Source organism: Poecilia mexicana, unplaced genomic scaffold (genome assembly GCF_051168715.1).
Source record: "Poecilia mexicana isolate PSO_F unplaced genomic scaffold, ASM5116871v1 scaffold_7, whole genome shotgun sequence".
NCBI lineage: Eukaryota > Metazoa > Chordata > Actinopteri > Cyprinodontiformes > Poeciliidae > Poecilia > Poecilia mexicana.
Window position 1 is genome coordinate 2,494,679 of NW_028263376.1, and position 18,377 is coordinate 2,513,055.

Below are 18,377 nucleotides of genomic sequence, written 5' to 3' on the forward strand. Positions count from 1 at the left end.
ATTGTCTTGGTCAGTTTATCGCTGCAGCGAGGGGGGGGGGGGGGGGGTTCTCCAACTGGGAGCGAGAACGCAGCCTGTTGAATGTGACAGGTAGTCAATCAGAAAGTACGGTGACGTAATCACGGAGGGTAATCCTAAACAGCTGACATGGCACAACTGAGAGTCCATGACATCGGAGATGATATGTGGAAACTACATTAATGTTTATTCAACATTTCATGAGAGGAATATCCACAGAAATGACAAAGAGAGGAGTTGGAGCCAACTTGCTACCGCAGTTGATAAACCGGTAACTTTCCAGCTGTTTATCGTTAAAGTGACATAAATAGGTTATCATTCAGTCAGGGCTTGACGCTGACACTAACGACATGCATTGCAGGTAGATTGCAGTTGTGACTAGTAAAACATTGATTAATGCCTGGTTTTAGTTATAGCCATTATGTAGCCATTACTGTGTGCCCATTGTTCTCAATGTATTTGTAAACATTAAAACGGCAACTACTAATTAATCGATGAAGCTTAAAGAAACGACAGAAAACAATCTAAACACACAAATGGTAATGATGGAAAAACATAATTCACCTCCATAGCATAGAGCAGCAAATAGAGCCAGGGCTCACATTCTCTCCACTCCTTTATCCAACGTCTTTTCTTTTCGTTGCACCTTTTATTGCCTAAAATAAGCTGACAAACTATCCCTATTGTTTCTACATCGCCAGTTGTGTTTATTTACTCTAAATTCACGTGTGATATAGTGGAATTTTACAAGATAGTATGTCTGGAATCTGACTGTCAGTGAGATAAATCGGTTTGTGTGGTGTGTTGCTCTTGCTGTATGGATGACATCACACATGGTTCGATCGAACCCTTTTTACCTATGATTTTTTGTCAGCTAGCGTGTGGTCTCAGGTTTTGAAAATCGGCCGACCATTCTAAAATTGTGTTTTACCAACCATAAATAAAACGGATTATGAAGTCTCTGCAAACAAAATTTCCCCCCAAAAAATATCATCAGAATGTAATGAGCTCATTTTAATTCATCATGCAATTAAATTGATTAAATATGTATTGCAACAAGCTTAAATATTATTCCTAATTTTTTTTCATAAATTTCCGTTTCATGAGTTGTAAATGGAAGACTTTGACACACTGGTGGGATCTCCGGCCTAGTCACTGTTATTTTTCTGTGGATTGTATCTCCAAGTTATTTCAAGAAAATCCTCCTACTGGAAAATTTTTCCAAAGATTATCTAAAATATCTGGAGAAAAAAAAAGTAGTTTGGGAAGTTGCAATAGCTGGACTCAATTCTACTTATCACACCACTTTACAATGAAAACTAAGTCTGAAGTTTTTGTAACTCGAGCCAAAATCTCAAACCCTGGTCACCATCTCTGAACAATGACGTTAAAAAAAAGACTGATATAAAGAAAGGAAGAACTTAAAGCAACTCAGTCGTAAGAAACTGTGAAGCTTTGCAGGGTGAAAAGAATCACATGCAACATGTTTCTGTCACCTTCCTGTCAAAACCTCAGCTCAGACTCTGAACTTCAGCATAAGTGATGTGTGAGATCAACTGTTACATTGCAACAGTTAGCCTTCAATCTGCTAAGTTTGTGCCATTAAAGCCCACAGGATGTTATTCTCATCCTCAGAAAAAGAAACTCAGTGAAATCGAGTCTCAGATTATATAAAACACCACAGAGGGGTTTCACGCCATCACCTGGAGCTGAGCCGTCTTCTTCCTGCGGTGCAGCTTTAAATTTGGTGAGCTGAAGCCATTAAGGGTCAAAACAGCTCGGTTAGTGGAACACTCTGCATGTGCTTAACCTTTTCCTGCAATTTCAAGTTGACCAGGTAGGTCACTTGAAACGGGAAAAGTCTGCACACATTGGCCTTCTGGAAAGGCTGAGGACTCACTGCGGGCCGGAAGAGCAGAAATATATTCAAACGATCACATGCTCTGGTTCTCAGCTGGTATAGAAGCACAGACAGATTCGCCTTTCTCACCTCTGATACCGATATCTAAGGTTTAGTACTGAATCTGATAAAGAAAAACAGCTGAACTGACTTAAAATGTTTCTTTTTAAGTGTGTTTCAAGACACACAAATATGTACTGAATTACAAACGTACTTGATACTCTGCTCCAGTACAGTACATTGAAATAAACCAGTAGCTTCACAAGCTAACATGTAAAAACAAATTTAATTTGATCAGTCAGTGTGCTTTGGAGTAAAACAGGCAATGGAAAATAAATAATAAAGAAACTGACAAAAACAATAGGTTGACTACATTCGTAAAAATAAACTACAACAAATCTTTCAAATGGTTCAAAAACAGCAATTAGGAATTCTAAATATAATGTAAAATAAATAAAGCATGACGTCGCTCAGAGAACAAAGCATAGAATTAGACTAATACATCTGTCCTTATGGATCGGGCACATTGTCAACAATATCAGATCTAGAACTTTTTTCAATAGCACAGATACAGATATTGATATCTGATGGGTGCATCTCTAAATATTTTGAACTGTTATTAAAATTATGACTGAGTTGTTTTCTGACAGGAGGGAATTTTAAAATTACTTCTAGGCAGAAATTTGTTTTCTCCAATTATACCACTTGAACACTGCAGAAGTGGCAGCACTTGATTTAAAATAAAATACCTGCACAACCGAACATGTCATCAGCGATATTCTTTATGATATCGGAGAGATGAGAATGACGTCATAATTGGGCCGAACCCTCGTCAGGAGTGGAAACATAAATATGTAATTAATACAATGAAACCCATTTATACACCCAAGTGAAAACATTGTGTGGACAAGCCAGGCACAAGTGTGTGCAAATATGCAGATGAACACTGAAGCAACAACAGGTTTTCTGTGTGTGTGCACAAACACGGCGGCACTCTGAGGACTGGAGAGGCGCCACGCTCGCTGGCGAGTGTGACGGATGACTCCATCTACTGCGTTTACACGCCGCAAAGGCCGGAGGGTGTGTGTGAGCGGAGTGTCGTCCTCAAGCTGCACCCAGCGATTAAACAGGAAGGATGGATGTCGCGTAGGGACAAAAACAACACACCTGCTACTGCATCTCTTCAAACGCAAACACAAACCAAATATGGCAGGACAGGGACTCTTAAAGCAGAATGCAGTCTGTTTCGCTCTCACACAGAGGCTGTGATTACACTGCAGTGCAAATATACATGCCAGGAAGTGTCTGAGTGTGGAGTTTTATCATCTGAATGCCGGCAATGTGGATAAAAACCAATAAGCGCTCCTGCCTGGATGTATTTCACTGTGTTTACTAGCATTACATCTTTATTTTTCCATCTGTATCTTATATACTGTAGGCACTTCAGATCTGCCTCAGTGATACATTCCATCTGTGAGGTCTCTATACACACACAAGATGTGTACTGCATGGCTACTATGAACATTGGAGAGCAGAAAAATGTATACAGCACCATGGAAACGTATTTTCATTCTTTAAAAAGTATGGCATGGATTTTAGGGCTGAAACATCTAACCAGATTAATCACGATTATTTGATTATTGAGATTATCATCAACAAATGTAGTAACCATTAACTAGAGTATAGAGGCTCATAAAAAGTCAATTTCCTGAAAGAACACCACATTCCCAGCTGAAATAAGTAAAAATTGTACCAACATTATAAACATTTTGGACTTAAGATAAAAAAACAACAACTTTTTTGTCCATAAATCCGTCCAAACCAGAACCTGATGTGTTTTGGCTGGTTCAAATTATTTTACCTTTTATGGTCCAATTACTTCTCAGTTAATCGAAAATGGTAGTCAACAGATCAGCTCTACACAGTATTGATGTTAAGTCAAGCAGCAGAAAAGCCATCTTACGTTCGTTCATTCGCTCTCTCCTCCCACTCCAGGCGGCATTTCCCGTATTTTCAAACCCAAAGCGTGACAGGTTAGGTGGCAAGGTGAGTTTAATTAATCTATTAAACTCACTGAAGATGAATACATAAACTAAAAGCTGGATTGTAGACATTTTTTATAAGCATATTTATGAGCCTGCCTCTTTGTTATTAAATTCAATATAATTTCAGAATTTTCTATAACTTTTCTTCTGGTTAACTTAGAAAGTGAGCTATTATTGTTACAGGTTAGTTTTCTAAACTACAAAAAAGCAACTGTTAGGGATGCTCAAATATGAAAAATTGGACTGATATTGATATCTGATAGTAACACCGGTATTATGCCAGATTTACCAATATTTCATTTTATAATTTTTTTTATCCGATTACTCGATTAATCGTAAGAATAATCGATAGATTACTCGATTACTAAAATATTCGTTTACAACAGCCCTAGATTAATCAAATCAATTTCTTGATTAATCAACTATTTGATCAATCAATTATTCAATTTAATCATCAGAGTAGTTGCTTACTAAAGTAATTGGTAGCTGCAGCCCTAAAATGAAGCAATTATATCATTGGTGTCGGTGCAAAGAAAGGAAATAGTCTAACATTGTTCTGCGGCTTTTCAGTAAACATGCAGAAACTTCCATGACACCATAATTTTACATAATTTAATGCTAAAGGAGGGAATTCTTACAGGGGTGAAGGTGTGAGGAATGTCCTTCAGAGGCAGCATGATCATCACTGAGAAAAACACTGCATTGGAAGCATCTCTATGTGTTTGAGTGACTTTAGAAAACAGAATGAAACAGAACTGAAACACTGAATTAGTAAAAGACAGACACTGTGAAAAACATTCCAGGACTGGCTAGCAGACACTGAGCTGTACTCACCCCTCATGATGTGCCGCACTACTTTGACCGAGCCTCCTCTTATATTAAGAATCTGATGAACCCGCTGCTGCAGCTAGAAGAAAGAAAATTATTGTTAAGGACTTTTTAAAAAAATGTATCTGTTTTCTGAGTTAAGCTGCTTTAGCCTCTGCAGCTTGCTTGGCACAGAAAAAATGAACAGTAACTTCCAGGTCTGTATTATTTAGTGCCTTCACTGACTAGCTGTTAGCATAAAAGCCAACGCTCCCACATTCAACATCTGGTGAGACATTAGCATCTCCTTCACTGGAAATCTTCAGAAGCCATATCAAAACATTAAAGTATTGACATGCAATACTGGTAATATAGTAATACTGGTTATTTAATTTTTATAAATGTAAATAAAGTGACCCTGACTTCCTGCATTTTGTTTACATGCTTTAGTTCTCCATTAATTTCCTGTCCAACATGCATTGAAAAACAATTTCGATATCCATTGGTAAAAATGATCATAGGCTATAAAAATCATAATAGAATCTGGGCAATTCCATATCACAAATGATATGACAAAATTTAAATTAATATGAAAATTTCAGCATATTTACACCAACATGTTCAACATGTCGTGGGAGAGTTTCATTGGCACAACCAACATCCTGAACCCAGAATTAATTTTCCTAACCAGTGTGGCACCATTTAAAGTAACAAAAGCCATCTTTACAATGATATGAAATTTATTTCCAAAAGCACAGTTAAAATAAGGAAACAAATGACCAAGCACAAATGTCCTTACTTTTTTGTGTTAATTATATAATATTAATCCAGCTGACACTCAGTATTCAGTCAGTGTTTTTTATTACATATACTTTAAGTTCTCATTTCAGCTATAAATTGTTCCAGTGGACCAGAATCTTGTTCCTTGAACAAATTAGGATATGTCCATGTGCCAGTGTTGTGTTCAAGACCACCTAACCCGAGACCAAGACAAGACCAAGACCAGAGTGTATCGAGACCGAGTCAAGACCAAGACTTTTAGGGTCCGAGACCAAGTCAAGACCAAGACCAGCGGCCCGCGCTACATGACACAATAAAATGTAAAATATGATCAAAATTGCTTTTCAAAATAATCTGAAAGATCCATATTCCCATAAAAACACCTAGATATTAAATACTTAATACATTTTACCAATATTAAATATTCCATTTCTGTGCTAAAATGTGTGATGGTCTCGTGCCATCCCTAAAAACATAACACCCTGGGCATTTGCCCATATTGCTCATGTCAGAAACCACCACTGTCTGCACCATTAAACATAGCAATTGAGGCAATGCCCTGACGGTAAATAACGCTCAACTATGAACACTGACCAAGGAGCAACAAGCAAGAAGTAACCAAACAGAAGGCGCTCATCGTGACTGTTTTCACCCTCTCTCCCAGTACATGAAGCCAGGCAGTCTGACACCATGGCAGACATTACAGCTGACACTTTGAACAAAAACAATCAAAGAGCAATGTGCATGCTCTGCGTGCTCTTTCGTTCTTGTGTTTTAGTTATTTAATTTAAATATCAACGTACATAATTAAATTAAATAATGATGCAGTGTACACAGAGCATTACAAGAACAAAGAACGGGTGTTCTGTCAGGTCAGATCGTCATACGCTTAGCACGAACTCACGGTGTTCTGTCATAGGTTGTCAGATAGTCGTGTGCTTAGCTCAGACATGAATACGCTGTCATTACCATATGATACTCCAGTCCTATCTAATAAGTAAAGAGCCGTGGAGAAGAATCGACTGTTTCTGAACGTCACATCACTATATTGCAGACTTTTAGACACAGCGTTGTCCCACATATGCGACAAGTCAGTCTACACCTCCGCACAATAATTCAGCGCAGTGAGTGACAACTTTTTTTCATCACAAATAACGTGTTTTTATACAGCTAGCTTTGCTAACATCACGTCATCGGAGCTTACCTTCTTTGAGCTACTTTTCTAAGTGACGAAAAAAGTTAGACGTTGTTCCCACCGTCTGTGAAAGCGAAGCGCTGCTGAGTTAGCTGAGGCCATCGGATTTCTTACTATTTTTGCAGCGCTATTATATTACTGACGATTAGACAAACATTTTCTGCCGCTGAGAGAAAACAACTGCGCATGTCCTGGAGCGTCGCGCATGAGTGAAAGGTGGGGAGGGGAGGAAGATGGGGGACTAACAGAAACACGTAGTTGCTTGGATTTTAATCAGTGCGTTTTGCATCCACTGAAAACAAAGATGTTAACAAATAAACTAGATAGTGTGCTGTATGTTTAGTGATATTTTCACAGTTGCGGTCTCGACTGGTCTTGAAATAAAATGCCGAGTCCTCAGCGCCCGAGACCGAGACAAGACCGAGACCAAATGCGGTCGAGTCCGAGACGAGACCGAGACCATCAAAAAATGGTCTTAAGACCGGTCTTAAGACCAAGACCAATTTCGAGTACCACAACACTGCTATGTGCTATACAAAACATGTTCAATAAAATGTTTGTGTTGAATATTAGATTTCTTAGAAATCTAAGAAAGCATTCTTAGATTTCTTAGGCAATATAAGAATGATTTTTTTGTGTGCATAAAATCATTCTTAGGTCAAGAGATTTCAGTTTGCTCAGTTCTGCTTATTTTGAGCTCCTTTCAGAATGAGCTGTTTTAGGGCCTCCTGTCACTTAAAATCCAAATAAGCTACTGCCGGCCACCCCGCTATCAACTCACTGTTTACACTTGCACCTGAAAATGGTTGCAAACAGATGTGCAACTATACAACTGTACATCTTTGAAAAGCAGATGTACAAGAAGGTACATCTGGTTGGTTGTGCAGGAACCTCCTGCACAACCAACCAGATATAAGAATTCAGCAAGTGGTTTCTAGATAAGTCAACCACAAAACATTTGTCTTTTCCATTGTAAAATGCAGTAAAACCAGCTGGAGCTCAGCTGGGGTTGGTAAGCAACAGCGCAGTGCCCACAGGTTGTGACTCAACAATAGGGAAACTTTTGAAACAGCTCATTTTCAAACACCAATAAACATCAACTCATTGCTAAAAACCAGCTGAATAGTTGTTTTTTTAAGTGATGAGCTGCTTTTATAAGCAGTTGAGACTCAAATAAAATAAGAATCTAAATATGTAAACAATGTGTACCGTCTTTTTGAATGTGTGAAATATGCTGCATCGGTGTCATTTGCATCTCCTGACACACAAAGTGAGCAGAACTGCTTCTTCAATTTCACTTCAATGACACGCACCAACTGATCAATAGAACTAATAAAAACACGGAGGCTTGGTCAATATCAGACCAACTGTTGGTCTAATAAAGAAGAATTAAAGAACTTAATGATTTTTACTTTACTTTAAAAAGCATAAAATGAACAGGATCAAAATAATAAAAAAAAGAATACAAAATGTTTCATAAACAAAAGTAGCCATCAACAAGTTCAGTTAACTCTGATTAGGTGTGAGATGTGTTAGCTAATTGAGTAAAACAACCATACAAACAATCTGACGGCTGTCCAGTTCCACAGGCTGCATGATGGAAAGCCTTAATGATAATTGATTGGTGAGAGAACTCATTTAAAAAGCCAGATAGTGTGTGTGTGTGTGTGTGTGTACCTGTGAGACCCCTGAGCTGCTGATCTCCACCATAATATAGCACAGCAGCTGCAGAACAAACAGTCCAGCGTCTAGACGGCGAAGGTAGAACTCATCCTCCATGCTGTCGTCCAGGATCTCCCCCCGACGGACCATCTCCTGGAGTAATTTAGATGTGGTTTACAAGCCTTTTACACAAATGCATTTTTCACAGTTTAACAGATGCAGAATCAATAGATTTCACAGAAAAATATCAAAAAAAAAAAGGACCTGACTAAAGTGTATCGGCACCCTTGCATAGTTATTCATCTCAACAGTGCTGTCAGTATGCCAATAGCACAATGCTGCCAATAAGCGTGCAGTCCACATTAATCATCATTAGAGACTAAAAGGTAAACCTGAGAATGGAGAGGCTGAGACCTGCTGGAATGGCACAGCAGCTGTCAGATGGCTAAAGGGACAGTAGCATAGGTTTAACAGGCACACAGAATCCTTTAGTAGCACAATCAACCAACTGCGTTACCTTCAGTTATAAAAACTTTAAGTCATAAAATATGACTTAAAAACATGTCTTGATCAATTTGTGCCATGAAATTGGGTTTCTGTCTCTTTAAGAAGCTCCTGCTCTTTCTGAAACTCCTCTATTAATCCTTTAACAATGTTTTTACCTGTGTTTCACTGAGAAGTAGTTAATGTACTGAGGGTTTTGTGTTAATAGTTACAAAAATTTGGAGGTACATGATGAGGCATCATAATTTCGAAATACCGCATGAGGCCAGAAGGCAGGAGAAGGGACAGTGCAGACCCCCACACACCTAGTTCAATGAGTCAACTATAAACCTAGCTTACCCCGTCTTTACCGTCACTGGTGTTTAAAAAGCTTAAAATAAACAAACTCTGCTTAGCCTGCCAGGGGGTGATGTGGGAAACCCTGTATAATATACGGGTAAGTTCATTATTTAGAAAAAGTACCAGAACAAATAAAAATTCTCAATCCTCAAATATAAATTTGCTTAAATTAGGGATTTAACTTTTTTTTTTATAAACATTTTTTATTACTTTTATGTTTTCACAAGTAGAGAAAATAGAACATCATACACTGTCCTGCCTATAACCTTACATGAGTATGTGAAGAAGAGAAACAAAACAAAACAAACAAAAAAAAGAAAAGAAAAGAAGGGGGAAGGCGCTGTACAATGTCACATTTATGTCAAATCATGTATCCAATGGCCAGTAGACATTTATAGACATGTTTAAAGCCTGACAACACAAACATACATAGCCGGGTGATATGAGAAAGGAAAAGAAAGATGCATAGTGATACAAAAGGAGGGTGTTCTTAAGTTAAGACCTGGTGAGACCTTCCACTTCATAGGATTCTGACCTCTCATCACAAGTTGCGTCAACTTTTTAGGTAGATAGCTGAGCACAGGAGACCACATGTCAAGGAAATGTTTTCCATTACCCTTAAAAACTGCACAATCCTTTCATGAGGGAGGACCCTAAATATTTCTCTATACCATTGTGTGACAGTTGGTGGCTTATCCAATTAATTAAAATGCATCTTCTACCCAGAAGCAATAATTTGTCACAAAGTTTGAAGTGTGATTGTGTCAGAGTGACTGATTTTGAAGGGAGGCCAAGAAGGAACAGACCTGGGTCACATCTGATCTTTACATGAAACACATCACTCAGCTCTTTAGTAATTGCACCCCAGAATCTTTTAATCAATTTGCATTGCCAGAAATAATGATAGTACGTTCCAACCTCTCTTCCACATTTGTTGCATAAGGGAGAAAGCTGGCGATCCATCTTATTCAGTATACAAGGTGTTATATGTAGACGATGTAGTATTTTATACTGTGTCTCTCGGAGCATAATACATATAAAGGTTGAATTAACTACATTAATGGCCTCTTGCCAGTCATCATCAATGTATACCGTGTCAAGGTCTCCCTCCCATTTCCGTGCAATGTCCCCCGGCACCACCAGGGTTGAGAGAGTAGAGCACTGCATAGAAAGCGGAAATAAAATGCCTAAGTTTTTTCCGGTCGACAAGGAATTTCTCAATCTCATTGTGTGTGACCAAGCCAGAATGAGAGAACCAATGAAATGGCAAATTTGAAGAAAACCAAAAACGTGTTCTTTAGGAATACCACATTTTAACTGCAATTGTTGAAATGTCATGAGTACATTCTCTGTAAACAGATCTCCGATCACTCTCACTCCTCTGCTATGCCACAGGTCAAACATGTTGGGCTCAAGGCCTAGGATAAAGTCCTGGTTTCTTGTATCAGGAGTGAGGAGCAGGGCCCACCTCCTGTGTGGTTCCAAATTCTCTGCCACACTCTAACTGTGTTATAAATAACTGGATTATTTTTAATATCTCTTGATGGCCTCTTCCTATCTCCAGTGGTGAGGCTCCACAAAGCAGCAGGCTGAGAGGCCCACGAATCGAGGCAAGAGTTCGAGTTAAGATGAGCCTGTAACCACTCCCACAGATAACGAGCATGGCAAGCCCAATTGTAATAGTAGATGTTTGGCAAAGCCAAGCCACCTCTGTCAACAGGAAGCACTAAAACTTTGATTTTCTGTTGTGGTCTCTTGCCAGGCCAAATGAATCTGGAGAATGCTCTCTCTATATCCGTAGTGACTTTTTTGGATAGCCAAAGGGGTAACATTTGGAGGGAATATAAAAGCCGTGGGAAAATGTTCATTTTAATTAAAGTTATACGCCCCATAAATGATAAGGGAAGGTCATGCCATCTTTCTAAGTCCCTCCTTATTTCACTAACTGTTGGAGAGAAATTAAGCTTCCATAGTTCTGTCAGGTTAGGGGCCACATTAATTCCCAGGTAAGTGAAGCCATGTTGGGAACATCTCAGGGAACAGCTGGAGGGTAGGTCCTGGACAGTAGCAATACCTAATGGCATTGCTTCTGAGTTATCAAAATTCATTTTATAACCCGAAAAGGAACCAAACTCATGAATAGTGGCTAAGATAGCTGGTATTGAGATGTCAGGTTTTGTTACAAATAACAGAATATAATCTGCGTATAACGCTATTTTATGGATTTTACCGCCAATCATCACACCATGCACATTTTATTGTGACCTAATAACCACTAGGGGCTCCAGCGCAAGAGTGAACAGAAGCGGGGAAAGAGGACAACCCTGTCGAGTTCCCCTACATATTGTAAAAGATGGAGCTTGAACACCATTAGTCATGACACAGGCTGATGGGGAACTGTAAAATATCTTAATCCATTTCAGAAAATCACCCCCTATCCCGAATCTCTCCAAAACATTAAATAAGTACTTCCACGCAATCCTATCAAATGCCTTTTCAGCATCTAAAGATACAGCAAAAGCTCTACAGTTCGTTTGGCTTGAGTACTGAATTACGTTAAGTAATCTCCTCATATTTGTGAAGGAGAAACGATTTTGTATGAACCCAGTCTGATCTGGGTTTATTAAGAAAGTCAGCAGCTTCTCCAGTCTCGTTGCAAGTAATTTAGAGAGCAGCTTACTATCTACCCCGATAAGACTAATATGTCTATATGAGATACACAGATGTCTGGTGGTTTATCTTTTTTGAGGATAAGGTTGATGTTCGCCAGGTTAAGAGTTGATGGCAAGCCTCCACGCCCAAACGAGTGCCATGTCAGTAAGTGGTCCTTAGTTAGTGGCTTAGTTTCTTATAGAATTCTGGACAGAAACCATCAGGTCCAGGAGATTTTCCACCCTTAAGGGAGGCGATGGCTTCTCTGACTTTTATCTGAGAGATTGGAGCACCTAAGACTTCTTGTTGTTCCTCTGTCAAGCGAGGGAGAGTCACACCACTTAAGAATTCCGTTATTTTAACATCGGATGAATTGCATTCAGATGAATACAGTTTTTGATAGAATTCCCTCATAACCCTATTGATATCTGTCGTTTTATGATGTTTGTCCTGGTTGTTGTCCTGTAATGATGAAATTGTGTTTGCTTCCATTCTGCCTTTTGTCAGCCTTGTTAGTAGCCGTCCCGGTTTGTTCCCTGACTGATATAATCTGTGTTTAGCAAATAAAATGGTTGATTCTGCTTGTTTTGTTAGTAATTGATTTAAAGCTGAGCGAGCTGCTTCTAATTTTTTAGACAGTGCTCTAGAGGGTGTATTTTTAAATTGCAACTCTGTTTGTTGTACTATTCCATCTAAGTGTAATTGTTCTTTGATGGCAGCTTTTTTCTGAGCTGTGGTATATGAAATGACACATCCCCTAATAAAAGCTTTAACTGTCTCCCAGAGTAACGAAGGGTTGACATATTAGTATCCATAAAGAAATTCCACTGATCTGTAATGTAGTCAATAAAAGATGGGTAGCTCAGTAAAGAGGGATTCATCCTCCAGTGGCGAGAAGCAGGATCAGCATAAGGGGGGCTGTGAGGGTTCTTACATAAACCAGCCAGAGAGACGCTGAATGGAATCCAAAAATAATCTTAATTTATTACAAAAAAGTTAAAAAATAATTAAACAATGAAGAACTGGGCCCAAAAACTGAAGTCAACATAAACTACAACTCAGGTAGTAACACAAAGAACGCAAGCACAAAACTGACCTAACAAACAAGACATGAGGGGAATTTAAATAGTGGCTGATCAGACCACTGCTGACACACAAGGGGTAATTTAAACATACAAAAACTTAAACACATACTAATCAATACAATACCAAATCTTTAAATTAAACAAACATTACAATGAAACTACCAAATAAAAGAAACATTAAAGAAATAGTCAAATTAAATTGAAGAAAACCTAATTTCCTCGTCCCCTGGCAAACAGATGGAATAACCCACTGAGGAGGTTTGCCAGCCATATAAGAACGTCAATTAGCTGGAGCTCTTCTGACCCTCCAGCAGCTCCAAAAGAAACTGGTAACTCAAAACAAATAAATTAATTTGTTGCATTTAACAAAAATATAAAGAACTGACAAAGTTAACTAAAAAGTCAGACTAATGAAAATAATTTTTAAAAATAAAAATCTAAACTATTCACTAATTAATGTTAAGGATAAACAAACAAAACGATTACCATTCAGGTCTGTGTGACAGTAGGGTCAGCTGTCACAGGGGCTAATACATAAAATAACAGGAGAGTGATCGGAGATTGTACATGTGCTAATTGAACAGTTTGTAACTCGGTCCAATACCATTCTGGAAATCAATCCGAGAGAACGTTTGATGGGGTTGAGAAAAAAAAAGTATAATCTCTCGTTGTTTTGTGACGTTTCTTCCTTCGTTCCTCCCTTCGCATCAGGTGCGCCACTGGTGTACCAGAGCAATGTCCGACAGAAGTAGCCTCGTATATATTTGGACCTCGTATATATTTGGACCTACACATAACCTACCTTTATGTGTTCTCCATAAAGATAACCTGAGATAAGAACATATCGACCATCATTGTCGCTCATAGTTTTCTCCAAAGTAAAGGGAAGACCCCGGTGTATTAGTATGGCAGCTCCTCTACTCTTAGAGTTATGTGATGAGTAAAACACCTGGCCCACCCAATTCCTCCTCAGTTTAAGTTGCTCATTGTCAGTTAAGTGGGTTTCTGACAACAATGCTATTTTTGTGTGTTTTTTTTTTTTTCCCAAGAATGGGTTAGGGTTAGTGTCTTTTTATCACATTATTTATTCCCTTAACATTAAGGGAGACTATTTTGAGATCACTCATAGTAAAGTTGGTGATAGTTTGATAATCTGTGAGAGTGTTATAATAACTACAGTGTACCTCCATGGATTTATGAAAAGTAATTGAAAAATCGCCAGTTTTCTGACATGAAAAACAGGTAACTTACATTGTACGTTGGCATAAACAATAATGAGATAAAGAAACACATGAACGAAATAACAGCCATCCCCAAAAAATGGCCCCAACACACCCTCTAACCCCCTTCCGCCGCACCCCTTTACTCTGTGCGGTTCTGGACCGCCAACCGCAGTAAACCGGGCCAATGAAACCGAGAAGAGTCGCCGCCGAGAAAAGAAGACCAGACATCCTCCCTAAAGCTAAGCCCTCCCCACTCACCCCGAGTCACAACAATTTGAACGTTTTGGTGATAAATCCCTGCAACCCACATGTTTTTTAATCATATCCTATTTACCCATGTGAGGCACGAAGTAAACAAAAATCCAAGTCGTGGAACATCTGTCCAACAATTAGCCACATACCTTTACAACAGAGTTCTGCACCGAAGAGAAAAGGAAAGAAAAAGCAGAGCATCAGCCTCCAGGCAAAGGTCCAGCATGTGTATCCAACCAAATCATACGATGGTCTCAGTTCATTTCATCCAGGAAAGCAAGTGCATCCTTGGGTGATCGAAACGATCGGGTTTTCCCTTCATGCGTAAAAGACAGGACAGCCAGATATCGCATGGAGAATCTCACCTCTTTCTTGATAAGAAGATCACACACCTCGTTAAACGGACGGCGCTTCTCCTTGACAGCAGCGGTCATATCCTGTCTGATGAAGACCGTTTGGCCTTCGTATGTGAGCGGAGCCTGCTTCCTTGCCGCCGCCAGGATCCTGGATGTACTGTATCTCTGGAGTGATGAAGCTTAACAATCACAGCACCGTCGGGTCTCGGCGGTCCGATGAGCCCGGTCGATCTTAATAACGCCCCGCTTAGACTCCAAGCCAAGAAGAGCAGGGAGCCATCTCTCAAAAAATGAGACTGGTTGTCGGCCCTCCGTGTCTTCTTTGAGGTTGTAGATCAGGATATTATCCCTACGGCTCCGTCCCTCCAAATCGGTACATTTCTCCGTCAGAGTGCGTACTTTCGACTCCAGCTACTTCAGCCAGGGTCCCACCGCCGACATGTCGTCCTCCACCGCTGAGATGCGGTGCTCTGCTTCCGTTATGCGTTCCGTGTTGGCTTCTAATTTAGCAGAGATGTTACCCAAAGTGGTGCAAAACTCCTTAAACTTTATATCAATCAGAGCCGAAATCTTCTCAGTGACAGATTGGGAAATATCTGCGGCTAGAGTGTCAGAGCCGCTAGCAAGTACCTCGTGCTGCTGATCTACCTGGATAGCTTCTATGCTAGTTAGCGTATTCTTCCTTGTTGGCTCTTCAGTTGGTTTATAAGCGGAAGATTTGGCTGTTTTAGGGTTGGGCATGGTGTCGGGTTGCTATAAGATAAGCCTACAACATGTTAGTTTAGATAAGGATACAAGAATAACCCAAATTGGCTCGAGGAGTGGGAGCCCAGCGACAAGCGTCCGCTCAGGATAACTGCATCACGTGACCCCCAGCGACTTAACTTTGATTAATTACAACAAAACCGCATCTGAATGAGTGCTTAAATGAGTAAATATTAGATGCCAGAGTACATCTGAATGCAGCGTGTTATGATGATTTTTGCCTTTTCATGCAGCACTGAGCAAAAACACATTATATGCAGAGGATTTAAAAATTTAATTTCCAGTAAATTTCAGTGTCAGTTTAACTAAGGTAACAGAGAGAAGCACTTTAGAACTACCAGGGAGAACCTACTGTCCAGTAAAAAACATACAAGTATTTTACTTTTTACTTTCCAAACATAAGTGCAAGTTTTCATTATTATTTCTATTATTAACATGCATTTATCCAGGAAAATCAAGTTGAGATTAAAGATATCTTTTATAAGAGAATACTAGCCAAGACTTAGAAGACTGTGAGGTATAAAGCTGCTGACAAAAATGGAATTATTGTCACTAATTAATGACAAAACCTACAAAACAGATACATTTCATCATATGTCACCAATAATTTGAACAATTATAGATTTAAATCAGTGTGATTCCACAGAGTGGTCCTTATTTAGGATTTTTCTCAATCTTGTGAATTATGTCAGAGTATGAATCAAACCAAAACAATCTCCTTTTTTTATTTTATTCTTTTTAATAGTGTTCTTAGAGTAAACAAAGATCATGCAATTAAAATGCCAATTCTCAAAGAAGCATCTCCATAACGTTTAGAATTACAATTAATTACAACGATACCACTAAACATAATCAAAAACATCAGAGGGCTCCTTCATAAATAATGAATTCATTCTTAAATAGATCTGATGTTTTCACAGTCCAGATGTTCTGGTACAAAAACAGCAACGATATTCTGGACAGAAAAATTCTTTCCTTTCTTTGTGGTTCTTCTTTTCTTATGAAGACGCACTGATCTGATATTGATATCAATATCTGTATCAGTCCTGATAATGTTTTTACCTGTTAGCTTGTGAATTTATAGATTTATTTCAGTGAGCTGTACTGGTGCAGAGTTATCACATAAATTTATAATTCAGAACATTTATGTCTGTGTTTTAAAAAAGAAGCGTTTGAAGTCAATTTCAGCCCTGATTTTCTGTATCGGATTGGCATCGACTGATATTAAACCTCAGACATCGATATCAGAAGAGAAAAAAGTGGATTGTCCATCTTTACGAGATACTGTATAATCCAGCATATTATGATCTTTGAGGGGACGATAATCAAAACGGTAAAACTCTACATGGAACACATTTGTTCAGCTGGGAGATGCATATCTGTGGGGTTTGTGTTTAAAAAAATTATTTCTGAATCATTTTATTCTAACTAACCCACTCTAAACAAGTCCGCAAAATAAAAAGTGTCAGCTTCTTTTAATCATTAGTAAAACAATGGAAACAATTCAAGCAAAAACTGTTAATAAGGCCAATAAATGAGAGACATTTATCTTGTTTTACTTCCTCTGGGTACAGCAGTGGCCTTGAGTTCTGTTTTATGACAAAGAGCACCGATATAGCTTTGTAAAATAGTTTCACATCTGTGCCTGGTGGCCTGATAAGGATGCACACAAAATGAATTAATGCCACGTGAACATAAAATTGCTTTCTTTTCTCATCCATTAGAAACACTCAGGTCCATCTCAGTAGTTTGTGGCGAAATTGGAAAACTGTAACACTGATTTAAAAGCAGATAAGGAATAATGCATCCATGTAATCACTGAGGGAGATGAACAGACCAGACACAAACACATGCTCTGGACAGTTTCTTTCAACATTTCTCAGAAAAAAAATCTACATGGATGGATGCATTTTCTGATCACCACTTTGAATAATTTAATCTGCTTTCATTTTTATTATTGCACTCTCAGCTGCAAACAAATGGACATTGTATTAAGAACATAACATCGATCAAGGATTAATGAAAATTTAATTAAATGAAATGGAAAAAATATATATTTTGAGAAACTTGATTTCTTTACCATATTTTGTTATGATTTACTCCTACGAAAATCTCTTTTTTCCAGTCAGAAGTTACACACACAATCAACTGGTTAAGGATTACATAATTTTTTTTATAAAAAGTATCTGCCCTGAAAGCAATAAAAACATATTAAATAGGCCTGTCACATTAAGAAAACTGCTACGATAAACTGTCTCCGATTATAGTGATAAATGATAATATTGGGGGTTTTTTTCAGACTATTTTCAAGTAAGACATTAGTAATGGTATAATAATGCAGGACAACATTCTCACAGATCAATAAACTTTAAATACTAATGACTATCACCTGTTGAGAAAAGTCGAGCTCAGCCCACTTCCCCATGCTGGAGATTTTAGTTTAATAGTAACAATAAATAAAGTTATCTTTAAAACTGATTACACAGGTGACATCAAGACCCAACAGTAGAGTCAGACGGTAATAAAATTAATCTGGTTGTGTGTGTTGTTATTGTGTCCTGCTTTAATTCTGCTTTTTTCTATTTAATCATAAAAAATCATAGTCTGACAGAAAGAGAGTTATGCAACAGGAAGAGCAGGTTTCCTGGAGAAAGAGGAAGTTTCCAGCCTGCAGTGATTAAAAATAGTTCAGAGTGCTCATTTCGGAGCATTAAAGGTTTAAGGAATAAAATCTAGACATTTTGAGTAATTGGATAAAACCCAGAGTAAAATACTTACAGTAATAATAACTTAG

General features: G+C 38.5%; 1 protein-coding gene across 1 annotated transcript in view; it reads right to left on the bottom strand.

Annotated features, from left to right (window-relative positions):
* ctnnbl1 (catenin, beta like 1) overlaps positions 1 to 18,377 on the bottom strand; it is a 100,895-nt gene that overhangs the window by 11,519 nt on the left and 70,999 nt on the right. Inside the window, exons 14-15 of the mRNA XM_088006877.1 lie at positions 8,423 to 8,560; positions 4,798 to 4,870 (exon numbers count right to left, since the gene is read on the bottom strand). Of these exons, the coding sequence (XP_087863003.1) occupies positions 4,798 to 4,870; positions 8,423 to 8,560 (211 nt within the window). The remainder of the gene's footprint in view (positions 1 to 4,797; positions 4,871 to 8,422; positions 8,561 to 18,377) is intronic.